The following is a 27,802-nucleotide window of genomic DNA, read 5'->3' as shown; positions in this document are numbered from 1 at the left end:
CATTACATTTATTTTCACAAAGGAGCCAACACAATTACAATCTTCTCATTTTAAGAAGGCATTGGAGCCAGGATCGTCTGTACCCACTGTTGTGGAATGGAGATGTGTATGTGTTGGGGCCGCACACGTGTGTGTGTGTGTAAGAGACAAGAGACAGCGCGTGCAGCGAGTTAGAGAATGAGGGGCAGTGTTAGGGAGGAAGGAGAATGGTAACAAAAGAAGGCTCCCCCCAGAATAAATGCTATGGACTCCTTATTAACCCGTTCTGGAGAATCCTGGAGAATCTAAGGGTCCGAACGGGGAAGTGAACCCCGGAGGAGGATCCGCCTTGGGTCCCCCGTGCTTCTGACCATGGTCGGAAAAAAGTAATTGTGGGGAAGGTTCAACACCACGCTCAGCCATTTCGCTGGAAAAAATTTTAAAAACCACCCGGTTGCAATAAGAGCCATCGAGTTTGGCCTGAATAGAGCTGTCACCCCAAATGTTAATCCAATTGGGGACTTCGCTTCCCTTCCACTGACTGGTCTCAGCAGCATCGTGTGCCATGGTTGATGTTTATGTTGTAGTTCCCGGCTACTTCAACGCAGAATTATGACTTTTGTTGCATATCGATGACGTAAGGGTCGGATTAATGTGGCCTGGCCGGTCAGACGGCGGTCGCATTTTAAAAGATCGGATACGTATCGGATTCAGGACCACATACCCAAGTGGCCTTGAAAAGATCTGATCTGTGTCCTTCAGACTGTCATGAAAAGATCAGATACAGGTCGCATAGGGGCAAAAAAATCTGAATAGGGTCGTTTCATCCTGCGGTGTCACAAATAAGGTCTTTTTCAAATTGCAACTTTCGTCTGCTTCTAATTCACAACAGTTTGAATAAATATTCTGAAATGCAATTTTGAGCTTACTGTGTCATGGTCGAACTCTATGGAGACCCAGATGCTGGAACCCGGAAGAAACTCAGGAGACGAGGCAGAGTCAGAAGTTTTAATCAGAGAGGGGATGAGAGTCGTGGATGAAGAGAAGCGCCGAGGACGGCGTAGATAGCCTGTGACGAGGAGGAGCGCCGAGGACGGCGAGCACAGCTTGGAGCGAGTGATGGAGCCGAGGACGGCGTAGACAGCCTGTGACGAGGAGGAACCAGCGGCACCCGTGGAGGAACGGACCTGAAGGCGTAAACAAGGCAAGGTAAGTACGTGGCTTAACTTGGCAGAAACTAGACTAAACTAGAGACCAGGCGTAGGCACCGGAGAGAGTGTAACGGACTGGCGTAGTATGCTGGGATGGATCTCCTTAAGAAGGTCTGCTAGTGATGAGGTGATGAGGTGCAGCTGGTTCCAATGAGGAGTAGGGAGGAGGGAGGCAGCTGACGGCGGACCCGTGACATACTGTTTTTTTTATATGTCCTCCATCATCAGAAGATTGTACAACAACATATTAAAAACACAAAAAACGGGGTCACAACATGTTACAAGAAACTTGGGACTTAAGAAAATTAAATTTATGTTAAGAAAAAAGGTCTATAGGAGGTGTAGTTTTCTTTTTTTAATTTTTATTTGATTGTGTTAAATATTATTTGAAGAACCCAAAAGAATCTTGATAACAAACATTTAAATTAAGTAGTGTTTGTTTCAGTGTAGCTGGTCAATGAACATCACCTTAATCAAGCATGCTACCTTTAGTAGCATTCTAGAATTAATGAAATGATTCTCAAAGGCACTGAAATGTTTTTAATATAAATGGTTCTATTGATAAAAGTATAAAGGAAACTTGGTCGGTACTCATACAGCACCTAACTCAGTCCCTAGCCCCAACGCTGCCTGTAGTCCTGTCTCCTTTGTTTTCCACTTCCTTCCTGCAGAAACTTTAGGAGCTGTGCCTGACACAACTGTATCACTTGATTGTAATAAGGTCATTGTCTTACCAATGCACATTTAAACCCCAGCATCCCTCTTCCAAACAAAGCAACGTGAAAAACACATTATTTTCTCTTGTTTCTCAACCTTAGTTATAGAAATAGATCAAAGACTGTAAACAGCCGCATGGCAAAAGACCAAACTGCAAGTATTAGTATATATTATATATTACCATCTTTCTTTTTCTTTTCAAAAACCGGGCCCTTCTACCCGGTTGAAAATCTAGTTTGTCGCAGTTAGTCTGTCACAAACCAGTCACAAACCTTCTCTAAACAAGGGGACCAAAACTGTCCACATCAAGTTTCTAAACCTTTCAATGGACTTTTACAAAAGAAGATATTCCACAGTTGTTCGAACCTAGATCATATTCAAATCAAACATGGATTTCACATGGAACAACTACAGCAGAAAACAGATCTGCAGTGATGTGCAGTATAGTTGAAACCATTCATCATCCTTCTTCAGAACGTGTTTAATTGCTTTTGGAGTCATGGGTTGCCAAAGCCTGTCCTGGCTACTGTTAGGTGAGAGTGCCAGTCTGTTGCAGGAATAGACACACTCATATTAACAACTATGGGGTAAATTAGAAACACCAATAAACATAAGAAACATGTTTCTGGACTGAGGGAGCAAGCAGGAGAGCCTGGAAAAAACCCAGGCATGCACAGAAAGAACACATCCACACAGAACGGTTCCAGACAGGATTTGGACCAGGGCCTTCTCTCTGTGAGGAAAGAGCGCTAACCACTGCACTTGATTCAATTTATGAATGAAGCCTTACAGGATAATTGAAAATGGCTGTCCTTTAACTCCTAGGTGATCAATTTAAGTTGCAAAAGGGCAATTTTTTCCTACCAGGTCTTCAAAAGAAAGAATCTTTTCACAGTTTTTAACGCTGGAGCCATAAATAACCAACATTGATCCAAAAATGCACCAATAAACAATATATTTCACATAATCAACAGACAAAAATCAAAGGCTTGCATCTATTTAGTCAGCAAGATTAAAAAGTAAAAGTAGAAAATCCTGAAATCAGAGCTTAAGTTGGTGTTCTAAAAAGGAAACATGGTGTTGCTGCAAGATGAAGAGGCCCAATTGACAAGCGAGAGCATGCAAAGTTAAAAGCAAAACTTGTTGTTTCTGAAGCAGAGATGAAATCTCTGCAGTACGAGTTTGTGGACATCTGTACTGATGGAATTAATATGACAAGTCTCAAAAATTAATGTAAAACAAGACAAGAGCAACATTTTTTGTTCAAGAAGATAGGGTAACCCAGGTATATGTTGCTGATGTTAAAAAAAGAATGACACAAAGAAAGAATTTGTTAGTGAATAACCCAACTTAAATATCCCACCAGACAGATCATAGGAACAAATCAACTCACAGTTGAGTTCAAGAAACAGATTTTTGGATAATTCAATGTTACATGTTGAATTTTTTAACAGCAAAGTGACGTTGCTCAGCTGATGGTTTTTTCAGCAAAAATTGTCAATATTGTTTGCTAGAGACCTCACGGTGTTCAATTGTGTCCCTTAAGCTACAGACACACTGACATGTAGAGCATGTTCAAGAATGCAATCAACATGCATTCTTGAATGCGCATTTGACCTATGGTGTTCACAGAGGAAAAGCTTCTTCTTCTTTTTCTACTGTGTACTAGCACATGTATTTAGGAAGCAATTATGTAGCATAATTAAAAATAAAAGTCAAAACCGGAAATGCTTTTTCATTTTCAAAATGAAGCTGCATTTTTTGACTCAAAATTAAAATGAAAAAAAATCCACCAAAATGCTTTTTTATTTTCTTCCTCAACACTGCTTATTCTGTCACTTAATTAAAATGATAATGAAAATAGTATTTGACATTTCATTTTCAAAAAGTTCTCTTGTAAATGTGTACCAAAATTAATTTAGAAATGTTGAATTTGACAAAAAAAATGGACTAATAAAAATGCTTTTAAATTTTCAAAATGAAGCTGCATCAAATGACTCAAAATTAAAATGAAAAAGCATTTCTTCAAAATGCTTTTTCATTTCTACTTAAAAACCGCTTATTCTGTGTCATAATTAAAACGAAAATGCAAAGAGGGGATTGCATTTTCGTTTTAACATCCACCCTGCGAACATTGTCGCAATATTCATTTCAAAAAAAGCATTTCCAGCGGGGAGGCGGGGCGATGACGTCAGTGCTTTCTCTGTGTGTCCGGCTGCTAACAGACACATGCTAGGAGCAGTGTAAGCTTTGTGTTAGCGGCAGAGAAAAGGGCTTTGTGATGGTTCTGAACTTCTGATGATTTTACACAGCTTCTCAGGACTACATAGCAGCATTTCCGCCTTCTGCGGTCCTCCTTCGGACGCACCGCGGACAAGCTATTTTTCTCTGGACCGGGCACCAGCAGCTGCCTTCGCATAGCGGAGCGCGAAGCTCCCGATCATGATCGCCGAAGGCGGAAATGCTGCTACAATTTGAGAAACCATCATATGAATTTGTGTTTCCAGTCGTGTCCAGAACAAAATAAAGGATAATGTAATTCCCACGTATTTACATCCGAGATTCTCATTGCCCGTTCAGAGTTTGAAGTACCTCCACAGAGTTCGGTAAAGTTAGAAAGATAGAGAGAGGAATCATAATTTAAGTGATCAATAGCTCTGAAAGTGCTTAAGCTAGAGTCACCAAACTTTCTGTACTGACTAATCACGACCTTATTGTCCAACTACAACAAAGATTTTGGTCAGATATTCACTTTGTGTATTTTTGGAGATTTTTATATTAAAATATGTGGTCAAAAATCCCCAATAGCTCTGAAGATGCTTAGATTATTGTCACCAAAATCTCTCTACTGACTAATCATGACCTTATTGTCCAACTGCAACAAAGGATCCCGCAGATCTCTAGACATTTTATTTTTACAGCTCTGTCCCTATAAATTGTCGTCTTGAAGTCATATTTATCCGGCCGGTCACAAACCGCAATTATTAAAGTCTCCTTCGCGATCAGGTTTACAACGGTTGGTACTTCTGTGTTTTAAAACGAATGCCACCTAGGAAGGAAGACATGAGACCTCTGTCAATGGTTGAAGAGGATAGATTTAAAGACATGATAGGGGTGCTCCACCACCTAAGTAAGTTTTTTGCAAACTGATGAAAGAAAAATTATTTTTGTTCATAAAAATATTTTTTGCTTACCGTTTCTGAGAGGTTTATACAGTAATTGAGTGCAGGGATAAGGAACCCTATAGCTTTCAAGCCAATTATGGCTTTTTTTTTGCTTGCATATAACTTACCTGGGACCTTAGACTTTTTATCTTTTATAAGTGGAAATCTAAATTCATCAACTATACATGTAAAATTTCAATTTTTTTGAATGCACCATACATGATGATAACCTCCGTGGACTTAGTAACAACACTATCACCTCCTGTAAAAAAATTGCCCATCACTTTATGTAAACAATAACTATTGACTAGTATACTAATCAAAAAATAATCGTTGACTAATCGACTACTAAAATAATTGTTATCTGACAGGCTCCACTAACATCTATATCTCACAGTAATGATGATAAATGTCCAGCAACTTATTGTATTATGATTTATCCCCTCCCCCAAACTTCTTTTATGATCCCCCAACTTACTTAAACTCCCTCTTTCTCCTCTTTCTCTTGTACCCTTGAAGGCCGTTGTCAGGTTTCGAGGCCGCCCTCGCACACTTGCCTTATGTTCTCGCACCTGTTCTACATCTAATTAGTCTGCCTTTATAAGTCCTTCACTCCCTCCGGCCATTGTCTGTTCGTCTGTTTTCGTCTATAGAAGAGACCACTGATCCCTGCTGGTTAAAGCCAAGCAAAGCCAAGCCAAGCCAAGCAGCACAAGACCAAGCAAAGCCAAGCCAAGCCAAGCAGCACAAATCCAAGCCTAGCAAATCAAGACCGACCTCAGCCAAGCCAAGTCAAACTCCTTAAGCCAAGCTGTCAAGCCTCGTCTTTCTAGTTCTGGATTTGTCCCCTCTTAATCATCTAAAGTTGATATCTGGATCTACTGCCAGTTGCCTCTCCTGAAGATTCCATCCTCTTTTCAATAAACAACTTGTTTCAATAAACAACTAGGATCAAATAGGGATCAGAGGATCTGCTCTCCAGTGGCTTAAATCCTATCTGTCCGATAGGTATCAGTTCGTTAATGTAAATGGCCATTCCTCTCAGTGCACTCGAGTCAACTATGGAGTCCCACAGGGCTCAGTCTTGGGACCGATCCTGTTTACGCTTTATATGCTACCCCTAGGAAACAATCAGGAAACACAGCATTAATTTTCATTGTTATGCGACGATACGCAGTTGTATTTATCCATGAAGCCTGACCAGAATGACCAGATAGAGAAACTGAACGCCTGCATCAGTGACATCAAGACCTGGATGACAATTAATTACCTCCTCTTGAACCCAGAAAAAACTGAGGTCATTATACTTGGTCCTAAAAACCTCAGAGATGCTCTGTCTGCTCAGATAGTCTCCCTGGATGGCATAAGTATAGCCCCCAATTCCACAGTTAGAAACCTTGGGGTTTTGTTTGACCAAGATTTATCATTTAAGGCTCACATATCTCAGGCGTGTAGAACTGCCTTTTTTCACCTGCGGAATATTGCTAAGATCAGAAATATACTTTCTAAGAGTGATGCTGAAAAACTCATCCATGCATTTGTTACGTCATTTACATTAGTAAAAGTACGGTTGGAGGTAGCGCGTTTAGCCACCAAGCCCCTGTCTTATGGAATAAGCTCCCAGCTCATGTAAGAGAGGCCGATTCAGTTTCTACATTCAAAGTTAGACTGAAAACATTCCTCTTTGGACAGGCTTATTATCAGACTAGTTAGTATTCAGAGATTATTTAACTTAATGTTAATTTGTTTAAATTAAACTTAATAGTAACTATTTGTTTTAAAAGGCTGCTAGAAGTTGAAGCTGGGGTAACTATGGTGCTCCGGGGTTCTGTCCTCTTTTCTCTTCTACTTCTACCCTTCCTCTCTTCTCCATTCTTGATCATTATTCATCATTTTGTTCTCCATGCCTCTGTTTGGTACAGTGCGATTCATGTATTGTCCCTCTTTTCCTCTCCCCTCCTGGGGAGTGGGAGTGCTTCCAGACTCCTGTTGGCTCATCCGTGCTCCAGTTGCTGACCGTCTACCTCGCCTTTGCTCCCGCTTCTACACCTGGCTGTGGATCCTGCGTCTGGCTCGTCTCTGGCTCGTCTCTGCTCTGTACCTGACCGAGTACCTCGTCTCTGCTCCTGCTCCTACACCTGGCTGTGGTTCCTGTCTCCGGCTCGACTCGCGCCTTTGACTGTCCCCACAACCACGGCTGGATGAAGCTCGTCTACTGGACTTTTATATATGTAGTTGTAGATTTAGATAAGTTAATTCTTCTCTAAGAGTTCTGGTAAATCGCCTGTCCGTCTTGGGGGAGGATCCCTCCTTCATGTGGGCACCCCTGAGGTTTCTTCGTTTTTTCCGGAATCCGTTTTTTTGGGGAGTTTTTCCTTACCGCGAAGGGGGGGTCTAAGGGCAGGGATGCCAGTATAGCTTAGTCAGTTTGTTAGTTCATTTTTAGTATTTTCCTACTGAACTCTTTGTATTCGTGATCCTTTTGAGTTCATGTTTTACTTCGAAGCCCATCGAGACGACTGTTGTTGTGATTTTGGGCTATACAAATAAAATTGAATTGAATTGAATTGAATTGAATTGAATAAACTGGTTCTAGTCTGCATTTGGGTCCAGCTTATTCAAAACCTGACAGCCGTGGTCTGATGGTATCTTATTTACAACAAAAATTGCTGGATCCCTCATGCAAACTCTCCAGATTACAAGACTCAGTGTCTTTTGCAGACATTTGAAATCAGAACAAAAAAAAAAAGAAAAATGGCTGATTGGAATGAAGACTGCATCAACCCCAGTCTACTTAGTCAAGTGACTACTTCGGCCCCAATGAGGTAAAACAAAGGCAACTAAATCATCCTATAAATTTGGAAACAGCCCACTAGGCTGTAGACTCCCACATGTGATTAATAGATTCACATGCAGAAAGGACCAATTCTAAGCATTAGAACAGACTGTGAAACTAATTTTATAGATGTCCATAGAGAGTATACAGATGGGATTAAATTATGAAAAATTCAAGATCTCTGATGATGTGAAATTGACCTTTAATCTTCTTTTTGAAGCACATAAATAGCGAAGTCTGGCAAAGGAAAATTAGATTACCGTAATTTAAAAGATTGTGCACTCAGTTCTGAAGCAGCAATAATTGGATAATGAAACTCTACTGTCTGTAGTACTATATGAGTTTAAGCAGTCTTGATAAATAAACAATCACATCTGTTTCTAAAATATTTCAAGGCTTTGTAGCCATTAACCAAAAAGCCTGTAAATTTGTTCAATTTGCCATTAAAATTTCTATTAATTCAAATATTTTCTTTTTGCTAAAAACTTTAGCAAGTGGAGGATTGCAGGAAAATTACTGCCAATGTGTCAAAGTGTCATTGGGCAAGGCGCTGAACCCAACATCGCTCCTGGTAGTTATACTATACGTTGGCGCCTTGTATGGCTGTGGAGCCGCCATCAGTGTGTGAATGTGTGTGTGCGCATGTACATGCATGGGTGTATGGGACTGGTTGTAAAGCACTTCTGACCTTAATTACAGTTGGAAAATTTCTATATAAGATTATGCCACTTACCAATTGCAACATTTATAGTTTAGAAAGTCAAAGGTACCTTCAACATCAGACAAACAAATTTAAAATATTTGGTAAAGGGGTAAGACATTGAAATATAAATCGTTATTGGAAAGGAATTTATGTTGAGTTATGATTTAAGATATTGCTATGGAGACATTTGGAGGTGTGTAGCTTAGCGACATTTGAGGAAACGAGGTCAAGTGGATGCGTTAACAGTGGCTGAAGATGGAATGTTTACTGGTAGTAAAAGAACACTGGTAAACTTCTTTAGTCTATAAAATTGACAATAATTTACAGGTACTATTTAAATATCTATGTGCAGAGATTACTTTTAAAAGTGCATATAATGGATTAAATCATGTTTTGTGGAAAAATACTGTTAACCAAAAAATGTTGTTCCTTTCTTTAAATCTTTGTCTGCTTAACCATCTAAAAGCCAGGTAGAGACACGCTGGAGTCTAGGATGTGCTCTTGAAGCCACACTTCAGTAAAATACAAAACCCTGTATTACCAAACTCTACTGGGTTAGAGTTCCAAACTCATTTATCTCACCACATATTATCATGAGGGATGGGAGAGAAAGTCTAAACTTCCTAATTTTCCACCTGCTCCTTCCAACCTCCCACATCCATATCTTTTTTTTAAAACTCAGTAGGAACCTCATTTAAAAACACTTTTGCACATAGAAGTTGCATCAACCTCAGCAGCAAATGTTGAGTAACCTGAAAACCTAATGCAAAAGTTTGTACATATAGAAGTAAAAGGTTTTAAAAAGGTAATCTGGATTTAGTTTATCAACTGAAAGACTTTTGCCTCATTTCTAAGAACCATTAAAGGCCCATACACACCGGGACGAATATTTGCCAGCCGTTATTCGCCAGCGTTTTTCAACAGGATTTTTGTGTTCACACCCAGGCGATTTTCACTGACGATGAGCCGAGCAAACATGCAATTTCATTCCCTGACATTAGATGGCGCTTAATGTAAAACAGAAATACCCCTGTACACAAGGTGGCGCTGCGCAACTTTATGCTTCTTAAAGTCGCTTTTCACTCAGAAGAGAAGAGCAAGTATTTACGCGCTTGTCAGAATCAAACAAAAAAAAACATGAATATTTCCAGCACCAGTAGCTCTAGCTCCAGTTCCAGCGATGAAGAAATGATTGTTCTGTTGAATGATGAAAGACGTCGGTTTTGGGTACATCCCATACTTACGAGAAGAGAAGAAAATGGGGAGTTTTATCGACTGGTACAAGAGCTGGAAATGTATCATCAGCGTTTTCGGGGATATTTTAGAATGTCCGTCAGTGAGTGCATCTTCTTCGTCTTATTTCTTCGCGGCAGTGTAGACGCTACTTGCCGTATATCTTCTTCGCCGTGACGTATGTGTGCTCAGCAAGACAGTTTTGTGTTTGAGCGCCCCCAAGTTGTGTTTTACTGTAACCTCAGAAGCTCCAGACACGTGTGCAAAAGTGCCATTCTCATTGGTCGTATAGTTTTTAACGCGGCGCGTCAAACCAAAAAAACGAACAGCGTTTTTTTAAAAATGAGGCTTTTACGAGTGGCGTTTTTCACGTCGGTGTGCACACTTAGTCACGAGGCGTTAAACGTCGGCGAATATCGCGCGCGAAATTCGCCCCGGTGTGTACGGGCCTTAAGTCATGGTAACCCGTTTGAAAACTTTTTCTGCATTGGAAATATCATGGAGGAATAAGTACCTTCACAGATATTTAGTCTACAGTACATATAGAAAATCATACATGAAGATATGCTCATTCATATACATCTTCATTTAGACCTTATGTAAGACTCCAAAGTTTTTCACAGCACAATTGGGGACATTTTTAAAAAAGGAAAAAAATACACTACATCACGAGGTGTGATTCACATAGACAGAGATGACAACGCGGGTTTTTTTGTCCCCATCTAGTAAGCAAAAAGGAAGCATGTGTTGCACAATCTTTTTGTATGTATGATTTCACACATTCACGAATTTTCGGACTAAGGTGCATGCTATGTGTTACACTGCAATCCACACAATATTATACTTTTGGTCTCAATGTGGGTAGTGCTTCATCTTTATTATTGTCCATTAGCAGCTCAATCTCGTAAAGCACTCCCTTGTTGCTATGATTACACATCATAACTCAAAAGTGACAAACTAATAACAAAACAAGTTCACATGTTCTTGGAGCATTTTTCTCATGATGGAGGATATTAGTAAAGAAAATTAAGCTTATAATTGCATTTCTCATTAGTTCTTTATGGAGCAGACATAAAAAAAAATGTAGTTTGTAAAAACGAGTTCGGTAGTTGTTACGTACAAACTACAATCAGCCATAGGCTCCACGGCCGAGCTGGCATCCAGCTCATAATTGTACAGCTGATTGCTCCAGTATTGCTCGCCATTTTTGTTGTACCAGTAATGTTAGGTTGGAGTTCTGTGGGGCTGTAAGCTAGGGGGAGAGTGTGTAAACAGATGCATGATGGGAAGACTTGCCGTGTGCAAACAATCCCGCCGACAACTCAGAAGTGAATTTCTAATGAATTTCAATTTGAATTTGGCTAAAAGCAGAGTTACTGTTCCGTTTTTAATGCATTGCTTCCAGCAGTGGCTGTTTTTCAATTTTCCCATCAAGTGTTCAACCTAATTTTTTCTTCAGGACACAGATCAACTTTTCATTATGTCAGTGGACTGCACATGGCCACACTTGCAGGCCTTACTTTTTTTTTTTAGATGTTTTAGATTCAAAAATGCGCATTTAGCATAAGATGTTTGCAATGGACTTTCACTACCCGATACAAGCGCATGCCCACCACATACAGTTGGAAGTTTCTTGGTGTAAAATGTTAAAGCAGTGCAAATCATGCTCCAGGCATTTACTTTCACAGGTATATTCTAATATATGAAAAACTTATTGTCATATAATTCTGTCTGGGCACAAAACGCTAATATTAATTTCTTCTGCTGTCAGGACCAGATCATATTTTGTTAACATGTGGGAGCAAAGATTCTCCTTTACCCGCCATCCATTTTAAACAAAAGAAAAACTGCAAAAAAATAAGGACAATTCTAAAATGTGTTCATGACTTTGTAAAAAAAATACAAAGCACAGGGGTAATAAAAGGTTAAGTCAATGCTTTGTATCCTGGATGGAGGAAAGACTTTAACCCATCCATCATTTCAGAGCATTGTTGTTCATGCTGACAGTTGATATGTTCTGAAGGGAGCAAAGTGGGCTGCTGCTGCTTGTGATTCATTTGTTGTTGTTTTGCATTAAAATTCTGCAGAGGGGTTGCAAAGCAATTGCTTTGTTTAAATATCAGCAGCTTAGATAGACAGAGACTGAAGGGCCTACAGTGCTACATACAGTATTTAGCTATGGTTATGATGGATTGTCCTTTTCAAGTGCACATCTATGAAAGCTTAGAGAACACCTTATTCAAAACAGATGTTTTGAAAGTAAGACTGTCACAAGGAACACTCCTATGTGGACAACAATCCCGCATTTTATATGTTAATTTCTATAAATATGCCCCATCATAAACAACATATTATTATTATTATTATTATTTTATTTTAACCCATTAATGAAAATGTGTAATGGGCCTAAATTATGCTTTTCTTAGGCTTCTCAGAGTAAACTATTTCCATATATATGATAATATATTACTTTTTATAAAACATTTGTTATTTTCACAGCTAATTTTCCTACCTGGAAGCGTGTGACAAAATTAGCGGTTTACAATCTGGAAATTACGGTAATTAGTGCTGTCATACAATACATTTTTTGGTGCAATTAATTAATCGTGACCTGAAATAAATCAATATTATTAATCTATTTTTAACCACCATTATTTTTAACCCAATAATTGCTGTAAAAAGCCTCACATTGAGGTATTTTAATTTAAACTTGTGACATTGTGGTGCGGTAAATATGACAGAGTTTTTGGGCCACCCTAAAAAAAAAGAAGTAAAATTACAAGATTAAAAGTCGTGAATTTACGAGAAAAAAGATGTCTTCATCAACAGGTGCAGCCCGTTGATGAAGACATCGGTATCCCTGCAGCTGACACTTCAGTCCTTTCTTTCTCCGTGAAAGACAAGATCTCTAAGGCTGCATTTACACTGCAGGTTTTGATGCCCAAATCCGATTTTCTGACCATATCTGATTTTTTTGACGACCCGCATACCTCATCTTTTAAAAGTAACCCGTATCTGATTTTTGCATTTACACTATACAATGCTGAAACTATCAAACATTGACGTTCTGAGGACTACATAAACGAAGCAGCATTTCCGCCTTCCGCGGACCTGAGCACTGACCGCACGGATTTAAAAAAATTATGTGCGACCACCCTTAATAATAATCATGACAGTAATAAAAGCACATTTAGAAGATGCGTGTTGGTCCAAACGACAAACGGCTTATGTGCTATCTCTGAGTTTTGAATGAGGAAGTGTTTGCAGAAGTTGTGCTGGACTAACAGTTTGATCCAAGGAAAGAAATAAACGGCTTCTAGCCTGTTCCAGAGCAACGGTGTCCTGCTTCATTAGTTACCGTTCACGTCCCGACCGGGACCGGACCGAAAATAACAGCGGTTTCCGACTATGGTTTGAAGCCTGAGGCTGAAAGGTAACACGCTGATGGGGCTCCAGCTGATGGGGCTCCAGCTGTCCTCGAACAGCAAAATCAGCGCACAAAAGCACCTTAATAAGTCATGTGATCTCAGTTGGTGCTGTCCTGAGATTACGTCACTGTCGTTCGACTCGCCTTTACTGGGGCATATCCGATTTGTCTGCTCACATGGCACACGCAAATGCACGTATCCGATTCGTATTCGTATTGTCAGTGTAGCCGGAATGCCGGCTACACTGACAATAATCTGATTTTAGGTCACCAAAAGGTTCAGAATTTATTGGTTTTTGAAACCTATCTGGAACTAAAACTTTACAAAAATCTCCACATCTTCTTTAAGCCAGACTCCGATAAACAGACAGCTTTGGTGTTTTTTTCTTGTTAATCTATGTCTTTTTCTTGTAAATTTTCAACTAAAAATCTCGTCATTTAACAGTATTGACTTTTTGTCTCGTAAATTTAAGACTTAAAAGTCAAAATAAAAAAAAAAATATTTGTAAACTTTCCCTAAAACTGTGCTGTACAGTAAAAGATCAAATTACAACTAAAAATTGGCTTTGTGATCTTTCCATAATATAACAGATGTTCAACCTTTAATCTAGCCACAGGGGTTGCAAGCCAGTTGCCTCTGTGGCGGTCCCAAGCCCGGATAAATAGAGAGGGTTGCGTCAGGAAGGGCATCCGGCGTAAATATTGCCAAAATAACCATGCGAATCATCCAGAACACTTTAGACATACCGGATCGGTCGAGGCCCGGGTTAACAACGACCGCCACCGATGCTGTTAACCTACAGGGTGTCGGTGGAAATTTGACTACTGTTGGTCGAAGAAAGAGGGGAGGCAGAAGGGTCCGTTGCCAGAGAGAGAAGGGAAAAGGCAGGAACATAGGTTTGAGAATAGGGACTCTTAACGTTGGCACAATGACAGGGAAAGGCAGAGAGCTGGCAGACATGATGGAGAGAAGGAAGGTAGATGTACTGTGTGTGCAGGAGACAAGGTGGAAGGGCAGCAAGGCACGTAGTATTGGAGGAGGATACAAACTGTTCTATCATGGTGTTGATAGGAAGAGAAACGGGGTAGGAGTGATTCTGAAGGGGGAGTTTGTAAACAGTGTTCTAGAGGTGAAAAGAGTCTCAGACAGGATGATGAGCTTAAAGTTAGAAATCGAAGGGGTGATGGTGAATGTAGTCAGTGGGTATGCGCCACAGGTTGGCTGTGAGTTAGAAGTGAAGGAGAGATTCTGGAGTGAGTTGGATGAGGTCATACAGAGTTTCCCCAGAGGAGAGAGAGTTGTTATTGGAGCAGACTTTAATGGGCATGTTGGTGAGGGCAATAGAGGTGATGAGGAGGTGATGGGCAGGTTTGGTGTGAAGGAAAGGAATCTGGAGGGACAGATGGTGGTGGACTTTGCGAAGAGGATGGAAATGGCTGTAGTCAACACTTACTTCCAGAAGAGAGAGGAACATAGAGTGACATACAGAAGTGGAGGTAGGAGTACCCAGGTGGACTACATCCTATGTAGACAAGGTCATTTGAGAGAGGTTATTGACTGCAAAGTGGTGGTAGGAGAGAGTGTAGCCAGACAGCACCGCATGGTGGTGTGTAAGATGACTCTGGAGGTCAGGAAGAAGAAGAGAGGGAAAACAGAAAAGAAGACCAAGTGGTGGAAGCTACAGAATGAAGAAACTTGTGAGGAATTTAGGCAGAAGTTGAGACAGGGTCTGGGTGGTCAGGATGAGCTTCCAGATGACTGGGAAACTACAGCAGAAATTATCAGGGAAACAGGTAGGAAGGTGCTAGGTGTGTCATCTGGAAAGAGGAAAGACGGTAAAGAGACTTGGTGGTGGAATGAGGAAGTACAGGAATGCGTCCAGAGGAAGAGGTTGGCTAAAAGGAAGTGGGATGTAGAAAGGACTGAGGAAGGTAGACAGGAGTACAAGGAAGCGCAGCGTAGAGTGAAGAGAGAGGTGGCAAAGGCCAAACAGAAGGCTTACGATGAGCTATATGACAGGTTAGACACAAAGGAAGGAGAGAAGGACTTGTACAGGCTAGCCAGACAGAGAGACAGAGATGGGAAGGACGTGCAACAGATAAGGGTGATTAAGGACAGAGATGGAAAGGTGCTAACAACCCAGGAGAGTGTACAGAAAAGATGGAAGGAGTATTTTGAGGAGCTGATGAACGTGGAAAATGACAGGGAAAGAAGGGAGGAAGATGTGGTTGTTGTGGAGCAGGAAGTAGCAGAGATTGGAAAGGATGAGGTTAGGAAGGCTCTGAAAAGGATGAAGAGCGGAAAGGCCGTTGGTCCTGATGACGTTCCTGTGGAGGTATGGAAGTGCCTAGGAGAGACAGCAGTGGAATTTCTAACAAGGTTGTTCAATAGGATTTTAGAGAGTGAGAAGATGCCTGAGGAATGGAGGAGAAGCGTTCTGGTTCCGATCTTTAAGAACAAGGGTGACACGCAGAACTGCAGCAACTATAGAGGAATAAAGTTGATGAGCCACACAATGAAGCTGTGGGAAAGAGTAGTGGAAGCCAGGCTTAGGAAGAAGGTGGAGATCTGTGAGCAGCAGTATGGTTTCATGCCCCGTAAGAGCACCACTGATGCCATTTTTGCTTTGAGAATGTTGATGGAAAAGTACAGAGAAGGTCAGAAGGAGCTGCATTGTGTGTTCGTAGATTTAGAGAAGGCGTATGACAGGGTGCCGAGGGAGGAGCTGTGGTACTGTATGAGGTCGTCTGGAGTGGCAGAGAAGTATGTCAGAGTAGTTCAGGACATGTATGAGAGAAGTATGACGGTGGTGAGATGTGCTGTAGGTCAGACAGAGGAGTTCAAGGTGGAGGTGGGACTACACCAAGGATCAGCTTTGAGCCCTTTTTTGTTTGCTATGCTGATGGACAGGCTGACAGACAAGGTAAGACAGGAATCTCCCTGGACAATGATGTTTGCGGATGACATTGTAATTTGCAGTGAGAGTAGAGAGCAGGTGGAGGAACAGCTAGAGAGGTGGAGGTTTGCTCTGGAAAGAAGAGGCATGAAGGTCAGTCGTAGTAAGACAGAATACATGTGTCTGAACGAGAGGGATCAAGGTAGAAGCGTTAGGTTACAGGGGGCTGAGGTGAAGAAGGTGCAGGAGTTTAAGTACTTGGGGTCAACAGTTCAGTGTGATGGGGAGTGTGGAAAAGAGGTGAAGAGGCGAGTGCAGGCAGGTTGGAGCGGTTGGAGGAAAGTGTCAGGAGTGTTGTGTGACAGAAGAGTGCCAGCAAGACTCAAAGGAAAGGTGTACAAGACAGTGGTGAGACCAGCTCTGCTCTATGGGTTAGAGACGGTAGCAGTGAGACAGAGACAAGAGGCTGATATGGAGGTAGCGGAGATGAAGATGTTGAGGTTCTCCTTAGGAGTGACCAGGTTAGACAGGATAAGGAACGAGTACATCAGAGGGACGGCTCATGTTGCCTGTGTTAGCGACAAAGTCAGAGAAGCCAGACTGAGATGGTTTGGACATGTTCAGAGGAGGGATAGTGGATATATTGGTAGAAGGATGTTGGAGATGGAGCTGCCTGGCAGGAGGGCAAGAGGACGGCCAAAGAGGAGATACATGGATGTCTTAACAGAGGACATGAAGTTGGCTAATGTTAGGGTAGAAGATGTCCATGATAGAGTGAGGTGGAAAAGGATGATTCGCTGTGGCGACCCCTGATGGGAAAAGCCGAAAGAGAAAGAAGAAGAACAGATGTTCAACCTTTACTTTTACACCAACAAGGGTTTTTTTTTTTTAATTTTTGAAAGGTAAGGAAAAACAACAACAAAAAACCAAAGAACAAAACATCCAATCCAGAGTGATTAAATTTAACACAATCTTAAGATCTAATTTAGAGACAAAACCAGACAAGAGAATCTACCCTGCAAGATTGTTTTAAGAAACGTATTCAGTAGTTTCTTACTATTTTTGAAGTGAAGAAGGAAGCTAGGGTGTCACAGAAGTGAGAGGTGTACAGGTGAGGTGGTAATAGGTTCACAGCCTGTGTAATTTTGAAAAAAAAAAGAGGGTAAAAAGGGCCTTAGAATTCTTTATTAACCCAGAGCTGGTTAATAAATAATCAATGTGGGCACATGGAGCTTATAGACAGGTGCGTATTATGTATATACAAAATTGTTTATCCTTTAAAAATATAATGGGTGCGGCTTATAATCGGGTGCGCTCTATAGTCCGGAAATTATGGTATATTGCGTTATTCCCAAATAGTTAATTGCAGTTTCCTGCCATCTTAACAAGATCACTCATTTCATAATACGTTGGTTTTGTGGAGGTCTATGGAGTGTTAACAAGATCCTCGCAGCTAACCATAGCAGCTGTTGTGTTGTAGTGTTATCATCAGAAAATAATGAGGCTTGTAAGAGAGCAGAAACTGTAATTGTAAGAAAAATTACTAGAAAGTGGAAACACAACTGCTTGAAATTGTGTCAAGCTCATTTGCAAACTAAAATTCCAGAATGTTGGCATGCTGCTATAATCCTTGAAAGGTCTTGGCACTTCTTCATGTTCCAGTAGGAACATCAACACTTTTGCCTCATACACGTAGAGGCCCATACTCAGAGAGCTTACAGCCATTATCCATTTCCAAATTCACACAGCGGAGCAAACGCAACAGCTCCTGGTCCTCGGCAAATGTGTGATGAATGAAAATGGAAGAAGACTGAAGTGTCCCTGACCTTTAGGAAATGTAAGTGCACCCTACCAGATCATTTATCATTTTCTAATTAAGTTATATAGCAAAAGCATGTCTTGTATGCCCAAAATCTGTGGTAAAAAAAAGGTCTGTATCAGTATGAAATTATTATAAAGCTATGTTTAATTAATGAAAGTGTGGTCCATTTGTCAGAGCTAATTTATCAAAGAGAATAAGTTCGTCTGTGAACTTATTCTGTGATAAAGGAGAGGGAGAAAAAGAACTGTACTCGTAAAAAAGATATATATACATAAGAGTTTTGTTTGTTTGTTTTACAATATCTTTAGAAATATCACAAGTGAATGTGTAAGATTTTTAAATTTGAATATCTGGAGATTGTTTTCATTAAAGCAATGTTTCATTTTTCTGACGGTTCAAAATCTTATTTTGTATTAACATTTTCAGATATGTGTACCTGATTAAGTAAAATAATGATGAGAAAATATAACAAGTATGTAGTTTTGTAATTTACAAAACATACCACCTGCTGTTCTGTAACCCTTGTGCTATCCTAGGCACTTTAACGTTGGGAGTTGGGTCATCTAGACCCACTAGACAGTGCGCTGAACCTTTTTTCTTCCATGATTTGTGAACCTCACTGGTGTCCACGGATTACATGAAATCTTTCCACCTTTACCCACCTTTGTCATGGTAGGGAGAACACGTCAATGCAAGGTTGGGGTCATCTAAGATAGCACAAGGGTTAAAGCAAGTGTAAAACTAAATTAAGTTTTGTTTTTATTTATTTTTTCATTTCTTTTATTATATATATATATATATATATATATATATATATATATATATATATATATATATATATATATATATATATATATATATTGAAGCCAATAGGAAGCCTCTTGCACAAGTGTCCATCAAATGTGGGATATACCAAGGTGATGCTCTGTCCCCACTGCTGTTCTGCATAGGTCTGAACCCCCTCAGCCAAATAATCAACAAGACTGGCTAAAGAAAACTGTTTAGTTGGTGTGGGTCATCGAACATCTTAGGTGGGGTGCACATTCAAACACTGAACTCCCAAATCTCCACAGGCATCTTATTTATTTGGATTGAGCTGATGAGTTGTGGATGAACAGGTGTTCAATTGTATCACCCACTATCAGCTCAATAGTGAACAGGTGTTCACTATTGAGCTGATAGTGGGTGTGGCCTGCTGGTGGTGCTGGATGACAACTAGTATTTTTAACAGCCGCCCCTTCAAATGGGACATTTGAATATATTAAATACAAGTTGTCTTAAAGTCACTCAAAACTGGTAAGGACAACCAGCTTAGCCACAGGTCTCACCAGTTTCTTGCCTTTGTAAGAAATCTCTGCAGTGAGGATTCTTCCGTCAGGGCTTGGAATACAACGTGTCAGTTTGGCAACAGGCCACAATCCTCGAGGAAGTTTGGGGGTCCATTAACAGTACGACTGTTCCTTCTGTCAGACACTGAGTGTCCCTTTGCCACTTATTCCGTAACTGTAAGTCAGGAAGGTACTTTCTTATGAATGAAAACCAAAATTGATCCACTAATACCTGGCTGTGTCTCCACTTCCTCCGTCCCAGTAAGCCCGTGTCTGCATAAACAGCTTGTGGTAAAGAAGCATCTCGCCGCCCCATCAACAGGAGGTTTGGTGTAACTGGATCAGGGTCTGCAATATCAGATGATGCATAGCCAATGGGTTTAGAGTTCAAAATTCCCTCTATTTCCACTAGAACGGTATGCAATACTTCTTCCGGTAGGGTCTGGCTTCCCACTGCTACTTTGAGAGCCGCTTTAACAGATCTAATTTCTCTTTCCCACACACCTCCGAAATGAGGGGCGTTTAGAGGATTAAACTGGAAATTAATCTGGTATTCACTCAGCTGTTCTTTTAGTTGCAAGTTCATGGCTGCAAAGGCTTCTCTTAACTCCTTGTCTCCCCCTTTAAAGTTAGTGCCACAGTCAGAAAGGAGTTCATGGGGACGGCCTCGGCGCGCGATGAAACGTCTGGTTGCCAAGAGGAAGCTGTCAGTATCAAGACTGTGTAAGAGTTCAATATGAGTACATCTGGTAGTCATACATTTGAACAAAATACCCCATCTCTTCTCCACACGATGTCCAAGCTTGATTTGTAGTGGTCCAAAACAGTCCACACCAGTGGACCAAAAGGGGGGGTTTCCATAGACGTAACCGAGAGGGTGGTAGGTCAGCCATTTTAGGGATGACAGGTTTGGCTCGCCACTTTCTACAGTCAGTACATAACCACTGATGTTTTCTGACAGCTTGTCTACCTCGAAGGACCCAATATGCTCGACGTATTTCTGCAAATACTCTATGAGGCCCAGGATGTAAAAGACGCTGGTCATAATCCTTAATGAGCAGTTGTGTTAGAGGATGCTTAGGATCCAGTACAATTGGGTGAATTGTATCAAGTTCGAGGTTGTTAGTTTGTCTCAGCCTGCCACCCACTCTTATTATTTCACATTCATCATCAAACTCAGGTGACAAAGGTAGGAGACGACTGTGATGAGAGATTTCCTTTCCATTTTTCAATGCTTGGAATTCCTCTGGGAAGCTATCAGATTGTGCATGGGAAATGAGTTTGATCTCTGCTTCTCTTTTTTGTAGACTAGGGGTATTAGATTTCAAGGTTTCCTGAGTGGCATCTACAAGAGCTGACCAGGTGTTGTAGTCACGAGGATCTGGAAGTAACTGGTCATTCAGTGCTTGGCCTTGATAGGTAAAGGAGCAATTAAATACAGCACGATGTTTACCATTATGTTCCACTAGGTGATGTGGGATATACCATGACTCCTCTGATTCTGAAACTTGCTCTGGGCTGAGTTTATACGTCTCAGCCAATTCAGGGGTTTTCTCTAGCTTGCGTTCAGATCTCCGAAGAAGGGGCATCACTGATTCCATTGGTACTTTCAACTTTGGGGCATCTTTCTTCCTTAATAATGGGGTAGCAAGGCGCTTGGTTCCATCTACATCCACCCTTATGGTTTTAGTTTGTAACAGATCCATTGCCTCCTGATCCTGCTTTGACCTAGTGTGCAGCCTCTTATTTCTGAATGGAAGTGTATCGACCTGCCATAACAACTTAACATGTCTCTTTAATTCCGTAAAGGGGTTTTCTTGTGAGGTAAATAGACACTGGATAGAATCAGACTCACATGTAAAAGTAGGTCCTTGCAGTGCCCATCCTGGTCTGGTCTTTACAGCTGCTGGAGATCCCTTTGGACCATACCTGACCTGTTCAGTTGGGGTTATGAGAAATGGATTATCTGAACCGATAAGAATATGGGGTTGAACCTTAGAAAAGGAGTTCACTGGAACATCATGCAGGTATGAGTACCGTTGCTTCAGTTTATCTACCGGGTAACTCTGTTCAACTAGCATTATTTTATCTGATGTAAATGCACCTTCTATTGAGAACCTTTTCTCTGGGTTTGAAGCAGCTGAAATCTTAAGGTTTACAGCTCTGTCTCACTGTACATAACTTAAGGTTTTCTGGTTCTCCCTTCAACCCAAGATACTTAGCTGCACCTGGCAACAACATAGTACGCTCAGATCCATCATCTAAAATGGCATATGTGTCAAAGGTTCGATCCTTATTACTCAATCTCACTTTCACTACTTTTAGCAGTACTTTGGGTGATAGGCTCTGTGGATTCATATACAGAACTCTCGATGTTTGAGCCTGGTTCGCGTCATGCAATATTCCTAGATGTTGGCCATTACACTTAGGACATGGCTTTCTCAAAGTACAATCTACAGCTTTATGGGTTCTCCCACACTTCCAACATCTGTTCTGCTCCTTTAACCATTTTTTAACTTCATCTGCACTCAAACTTTTGAAATTATGACAGTTTGTGAGATTGTGTGTGGTAGATATACAATAAACATACGAAAAGCTTATTTGCTGTTGAGATTCCTTTTCCTGAGCAGGACACACACCTGAAACCTTTCCATCAGCTCCATGAAGAATGTTTGCAAATGGCATCTTTTGTCTTTGGCTCACTTCCTTCCTATGCATTTGAGGTACAACATGCAAGGTACTCGTTTGTGCTACAACAGCCTAACATTCAGCTTCAACTTCAAGCCATGCAGCAAAATCTACCAAATTATAATGAACAACGGGCATCGTTGAACGAGCATGCCGAACAAAGTTGGAAACTATCTCTGTAGGGAGTGTCATGTTTTGAGTTTGTTGTGTCTTGTTTTTCGTCTTGGTTCTTGTTCTGTCTTGTTTGGTTCTGTTTCCTGTTTTATTTTGAAAGGTTTTCTGTCTTGTCTTGTTTCTTGAGTTTTACTTCCTTTGGTGCCCATCTGCCCTGATCATTTTCACCTGTGTCTTGTCTGCCCTGTCTGTATTTAAGTCTTGTCTCTGCCTTCCTCCTGTGCTGGTCCATTACCTTTTGTCATGGTGTTCATGTCTCCATGTTTCTAGTCACGCTCACGTTCCATGTTTCTAGCCACGCCACAGTAAGTTTTGTTTTCTTTGTGATCCTGCTCGGCAGCGCCTTTTGTTTGTTTGTTATTAAACCCCCTTGTCCTTGAACCGTGTGCCTCCGCCTCTGCATCTGGGTCCTACCGGCTCTCGAGCCAACCCCTCACCGTGACAGGGAGCTTACTTAAAAGACGTACATGTGAAGCGCATGCCAACTCTGCATTACCTTCTCCTGTTCCAAGAGACTGTAACAGACCAACCAATGACCTCACTCTAACAGCAAAGTTCTGAAACCCTTCTGCATCTCCAGGAGCAACTCTAGGAAGACTCAAAATAGTTTGAATCTCTTTTAGTGCTAATTGATGCGGTTGGCCAAACTGTTGCTCCAAAGCAACTAAAGCTCTGGTATAAGGTTGGGGATGATGAGCATAAGACAGTGCAATGTGCCGTGCAGCAGGATAACGGAAATTGTTTTAACAAAATATGGTATTTGTACATTTCTGACTCGTCAGCTGGTAGTAAGTTCATAAGAGCCATTTTTAACAGTATAAATTCATAGGGGTCATCATGACTGAAATAAGGAAATGAAGGGCCCTCAACACGCATTGAATATCCAGAGCCTATCATTTGCTGCTGCATAGGATGCTGTACATATGGAGCCACATTACCTGTTGAGGAAACATTTGGTGGCAAACTAGAGGAAACTTGAGGTACTGCAATGGATGGTGGTTGCATTGCTTGCATAGGTGCAAACATCCTCTGTGGTGGTGGTTGCTGGCTGGTAAGAGCATAGTTTGCATGGACTGCATTTAATCCTTGGCTTGGAAATTGTGGCCTTTGATCCAATGTTAAATAATGCTGTGGTGCCTGAGTTGCAGGCACGTACCAAGGAGGTTGGTTTAGTGGAACATAAGGAGTGACAGCTGACGCCAAATGTACACTTGTAGATGTAGAGGTAACAATTCCATGAGGTGATACTGAAGTAGAAGAGGTGTATGGAACAGCAGCTGGATTTAATGACAGAAATTGTTGGGAGGGATGATGCGTTAACTTGAGTTTGTGTAACATGGGGAACTGCAGCCGGTTCCTTCGGTTTGTATGGTAGAAAGGCTGTGTGAGCATGGCTACAGGGATAGAGTGTTTGAGCAGACTGGGATATTTTCCCAGTATCTGGGATAGCAGCCATTTCAGATATAGTGAGCTCAGAGTGGACTTTCTCATATGGGATATCACTGGCATGACTTACTTGGTCTGATGCAGGCTGAGGTTCTTGGGGTCTGTCGCTCTCCACCTCTGATTCACTTTCAGTTGAGGTGTGCTCATACTGCTTAACCCTACCAATCAGGTCTCTGACCATGCCCTTTAACTCGGCCACTTCATTCCTCAATGCACGAGTCTCTGCGGCCTCTGCAGCAAGTTCCATCTCCTCTTTGGTTTGCTTTGAGGTTTGTCCATAGAATTCAGTTCGATAGTCTTGTAGGTACTTTGGTGGTCTCCTGACTCGTCTAGGTCTCTCTTTATGCTGCTCATCCTGCCATGGGTATTTGGAAGCCATAGTCCACCATAGATGTTACTTCCGGCTCGAAGGACCATAAAGAAAACTGTTTAGTTGGTGTGGGTCATCGAACATCTTAGGTGGGGTGCACATTCAAACACTGAACTCCCAAATCTCCACAGGCATCTTATTTATTTGGATTGAGCTGATGAGTTGTGGATGATTTTTCCTGTAATTAAATGCAGAAACAAATGAATACAATGACACATCATTCATTGTTGGTTGAAGATAATAAAACATACGTCTATGATGCATCCACTTAGCTGGACATGGACTGATCTGTGGTAGCATTTGGCTGGGACTGCTTTTTCTCCTGGTAGAGGTTGGAGGGGGGAAGGGAATGCAAGCTGGCTGAGTTAAGTAAGTTCCTGGTTGAGTCTCACAGGTGCTCACTATTGAGCTGATAGTGGGTGTGGCCTGCTGGTGGTGCTGGATGACAACTAGTATTTTTAACACTGGCTATGGATACAGACTCAGAAATGGGGCCAACATCAGTCACCTCCTCTACATGGATGACATCCAGCTATATGCTAAGAGCGAGCGTGACATTGACTCCCTGATCCACACCACCAGGAGCTACAGTACTGACATTGGGATGTCATTTGGGCTCGAGAAATGCAGCCGGCTGGTGATGAAGAGAGGCTAGGTAGTCCACACAGGAGGGGTCTCACTCCCAGAAGGAACAATAGCAGACATCGAGGACAGTTACAAGTACCTTGGAATTCCGCAGGCAAATGGCAACCTGGAGCAGGCAACAAGGAAAGCTGCAACAGCTTAATACCTCCAACGAGTAAGGCAAGTCCTGAGACGCCAGCTCAATGGCAAAAATAAGACCCGAGCAATAAACAGCCACGCACTGCCAGTTATCAGATATCCTGCAGGAATAATAAGATGGCCAAAGGAAGAGATACAGACCACGGATGTTAAAACACGAAAGATTCTCACCATGCATGTAGGGCTCCATCCCAAATCCAGCACCCTGAGACTGTATGCTAGCCGCAAGGAAGGACGCCGAGGACTAGTGAGCGTAGAAGCCACTATCCAGGATGAAACATCCAGATGCATGAATACATCAAGCTCAAGGCCCCAACTGACAGTGTGCTCAGTGAATGTCTCAGGCAATGGAGAGCAGAGGATACAGTGCTGGAGGACAGATCCTCATGGGAGGACAAACCCCTGCATGGGATGTACCACCGGACCATAACTGAAGTGGCTGATATCAAGAAGTCCTACCAATGGCTAGAAAGGGCAGGCCTACAGGACAGCTGTGAAGCGCTCATCCTGGCAGCTCAGGAACAAGCCCTGAGCACCAGAGCGATAGAAGCTCAGATCTACCACACCAGACAAGACCCAAGGTGTAGGCTGTGCAAAGAGGCGCCTGAAACAATCCAGCACATAACTGCAGGATGTAAGATGCTGGCAGGTAAAGCATACGTGGAGCGCCAAAATCAAGTGGCTGGAATAATATACAGGAACATGTGTGCAGAATATGAACTGGAAACCCCAAGGTCAAAATGGGAAACACCTCCGAAGGTAGTAGTAAATGAGAGGGCAAAGATCCTGTGGGACTTCCAGATCCAAACTGATAGGATGGTAATGGCGAACCAACCAGACATTGTAGTAGTGGATAAAGAACAGAGGAAAGCCGTTGTGGTGGATATGGCAGTGCCAAGCGATGGGAATATCAGGAAGAAGGAACCCGAGAAACTGGACAAATACCAGGGACTCAGAGAAGAACTGGAGAAAGCCTGGAAAGTGAAGGTGACAGTGGTGCCTATGGTCATTGGAGCACTCGGGGCAGTAACCCCCAAGCTGGAGGAGTGGCTACAACAGATGCTTAAATGTCTATGTTTTAAAAAAAAGTATTTTCTATGAGCAACCATTTATTTTGCACCTCAGTTTTAGACAAAGTAACAATTTTTACATTTTTGGATAAAAAAAATCTTTTTTTTTCTTTTTTTTAACTTGTCCTGTCCAACAACTGGGCAAATAGATGAGAGCTGAAGGCCTCTTGTGTTGTACATATTTTACTTTAACAAGGGGGGGGTTATGGATCTTCTGACAAACCAGAGGTATGTCTGAATAAACCCCTTTTGTAATCGAGGCCAGACTTTATTAATTTTAATAACATTTGAAAATCTTTTGTGTGTTGGACCGGACGGAAAAGAAAAGGAGGGAAGAAGAGAGAGGGATGTTAGAGAGGGGGGATAGGAGGGTGATTATAGAAGGGGGAGGGGACCATGAAGCAGTATAAAGCAACAAGTTGCTGGATGGTTACAATCACTACGGTGAGGTTCAGATGTAATACAAGTCTAGAAGGGTGGAGCCTGTCCACACACACACTCAAATGTCACAAACATAACTGTTGGCATGAGCACAATACAAATAATGTTCACACACGCATACCTATGCATTTCAACCAACTAGTGTGAAATATTTAATTCAATCACACAAAGTAATTGTGCAAAGGTGAGCTAACACCTGTGCTCGGGCAATTGTTTATGTTCTTCTAAAAGGGATGATGGAATGTAAAAAGAAGGAGGGAGAGTGCCCAGTCATCCCCACACCGAGCACCAAGGCCACCGCCACAGCAGCTAGGATCTAGCAAATAGAGAACAACCGCCCCCTGGGCTATCACACAGCCACCCAGGCCAGGGCCAGCAGGACCGCCACAGGGCCCGCCAAAGACAGAGAACAGGGAGGGATATATCGGTTGAGCATAAGTATCGGCTACAAGAGGCAGGAAAATATCGGGTATCGGTTGTAAAAAGTTATTATCGTGCATTTCTAGTTTTATCCTGGTGTAAATGAAAGGAGAATTGGAGTAGGAGTGATCCTGAAGGAAGAGTTTGCTAAGATTGTTCTGGAGGTGACAAGAGTGTCAGATAAAAGGAGGATTCTGAGACTGGAAGTTGAATGTTGTCAGAATCTGAATTCCTTCCCTAGCCCTCTGGCTCCTCCCTATTGCTCGAATTGTAGGCGTTTTTGAAGCTTAAGCGGTGTCCGAACTTGTATATTTTTTTTGATAAGCCGTTGTGGGTACCATAACCATTCGGCCTGCAACAACGTTCGGGGTCCTTCGACTAATGCTGACGTCACATTATGTGATTGGCTGTCCATTGGTCCGATGACGTATCAGATAGTGATTGGTCTGGACCAATTACGATACTACCTTAGAAGAAGATATTATGCGGTCCGTTTTAAAAAAACAGAGCTACGACATAGAGCGAGATTATCTTCTAAACGTGCTTTTATTATTGTTATGATTATTATTTAGTGCATTGCAGCCGAACGGACTGTGTTCCGAACCCTTCTCAGGACCGCACACTTTAACAAAGCACCTTTCCTGCCTGCGAACATAACCACGAGACTCCAGCTGCTATGATCAGAGACATGGTTCGCTTGTGAGGGCAGCAGGTTCATTCTAACAGCCACAGATCTTTTTACAAAGTGGGTTGTGGCAAAATCTTTCTATAAACATCACAAAGAATAATGTCAGACACAACTTATGAGCTAAAAAACTTTGGGTTTCAAAAGGAAACGTTAAAGGAAAATATGTAGAGCCCGAGCAGATCTCCACGCTATGTAGTGGGGTTACTGTAGTGTGACATTACCCTCAGTCGAAAGGACAGTTATTACAGGCCGATTGGTTATGGTACCTACTTGAGACTGGGTATTCCTCTGCCAGTAGGGTAATCCGAGTTGTTCGTACTTGTGATGTAAGTAATGACTTTTTATTTTTGCATGACCTTTTTAAGTCATGCAAAAGTAACAAAATATTTTCATTAAGTTATAAAG

The 27,802-nt window shown here is 41.7% G+C and overlaps 1 protein-coding gene across 2 annotated transcripts; it reads right to left on the bottom strand.

The window, feature by feature from the left end:
- Positions 1–648: 648 nt before the first annotated feature.
- On the bottom strand, positions 649–26,743 carry LOC111946770 (uncharacterized). 2 transcript variants are annotated; one of them, XR_013655083.1, is made up of 3 exons: positions 21,173–26,743; positions 19,550–19,665; positions 649–1,166 (listed from the first exon to the last, which is right to left on the bottom strand). XR_013655083.1 is itself a non-coding variant. In XM_078944994.1 (2 exons), the coding sequence occupies exons 1-2, from the start codon at positions 20,360–20,362 to the stop codon at positions 858–860; spliced, it is 1,122 nt and encodes a 373-aa protein (XP_078801120.1). In that variant the 5' UTR covers positions 20,363–20,689; the 3' UTR covers positions 649–857. The 2 variants fall into 2 exon arrangements, 1 of the variants encoding a protein (XP_078801120.1); XM_078944994.1 differs by lacking the exon at positions 21,173–26,743 and having other exon boundaries at positions 19,550–20,689.
- Between the last annotated feature and the right edge of the window lie 1,059 nt (positions 26,744–27,802).

Source organism: Oryzias latipes, chromosome 3 (genome assembly GCF_053564925.1).
Source record: "Oryzias latipes strain Hd-rR chromosome 3, Olatipes_Hd-rR_3.1".
Classification (NCBI taxonomy): domain Eukaryota; kingdom Metazoa; phylum Chordata; class Actinopteri; order Beloniformes; family Adrianichthyidae; genus Oryzias; species Oryzias latipes.
This window is presented reverse-complemented; position numbering and strand designations above follow the sequence as displayed.

What these genes read in the sequence shown, in the direction of transcription:
- LOC111946770 (XM_078944994.1), bottom strand. Translation starts at nt 20,362, where the DNA reads ATGACCAGCGTCTTTTACATCCTGGGCCTCATAGAGTATTTGCAGAAA. An exon ending in GGAAGTGGAGACACAGCCAG is followed by an intron (nt 1,167 to 19,549) that starts GTATTAGTGGAT and finishes TTACGCCTTCAG; the next exon opens with GTCCGTTCCTCCACGGGTGC.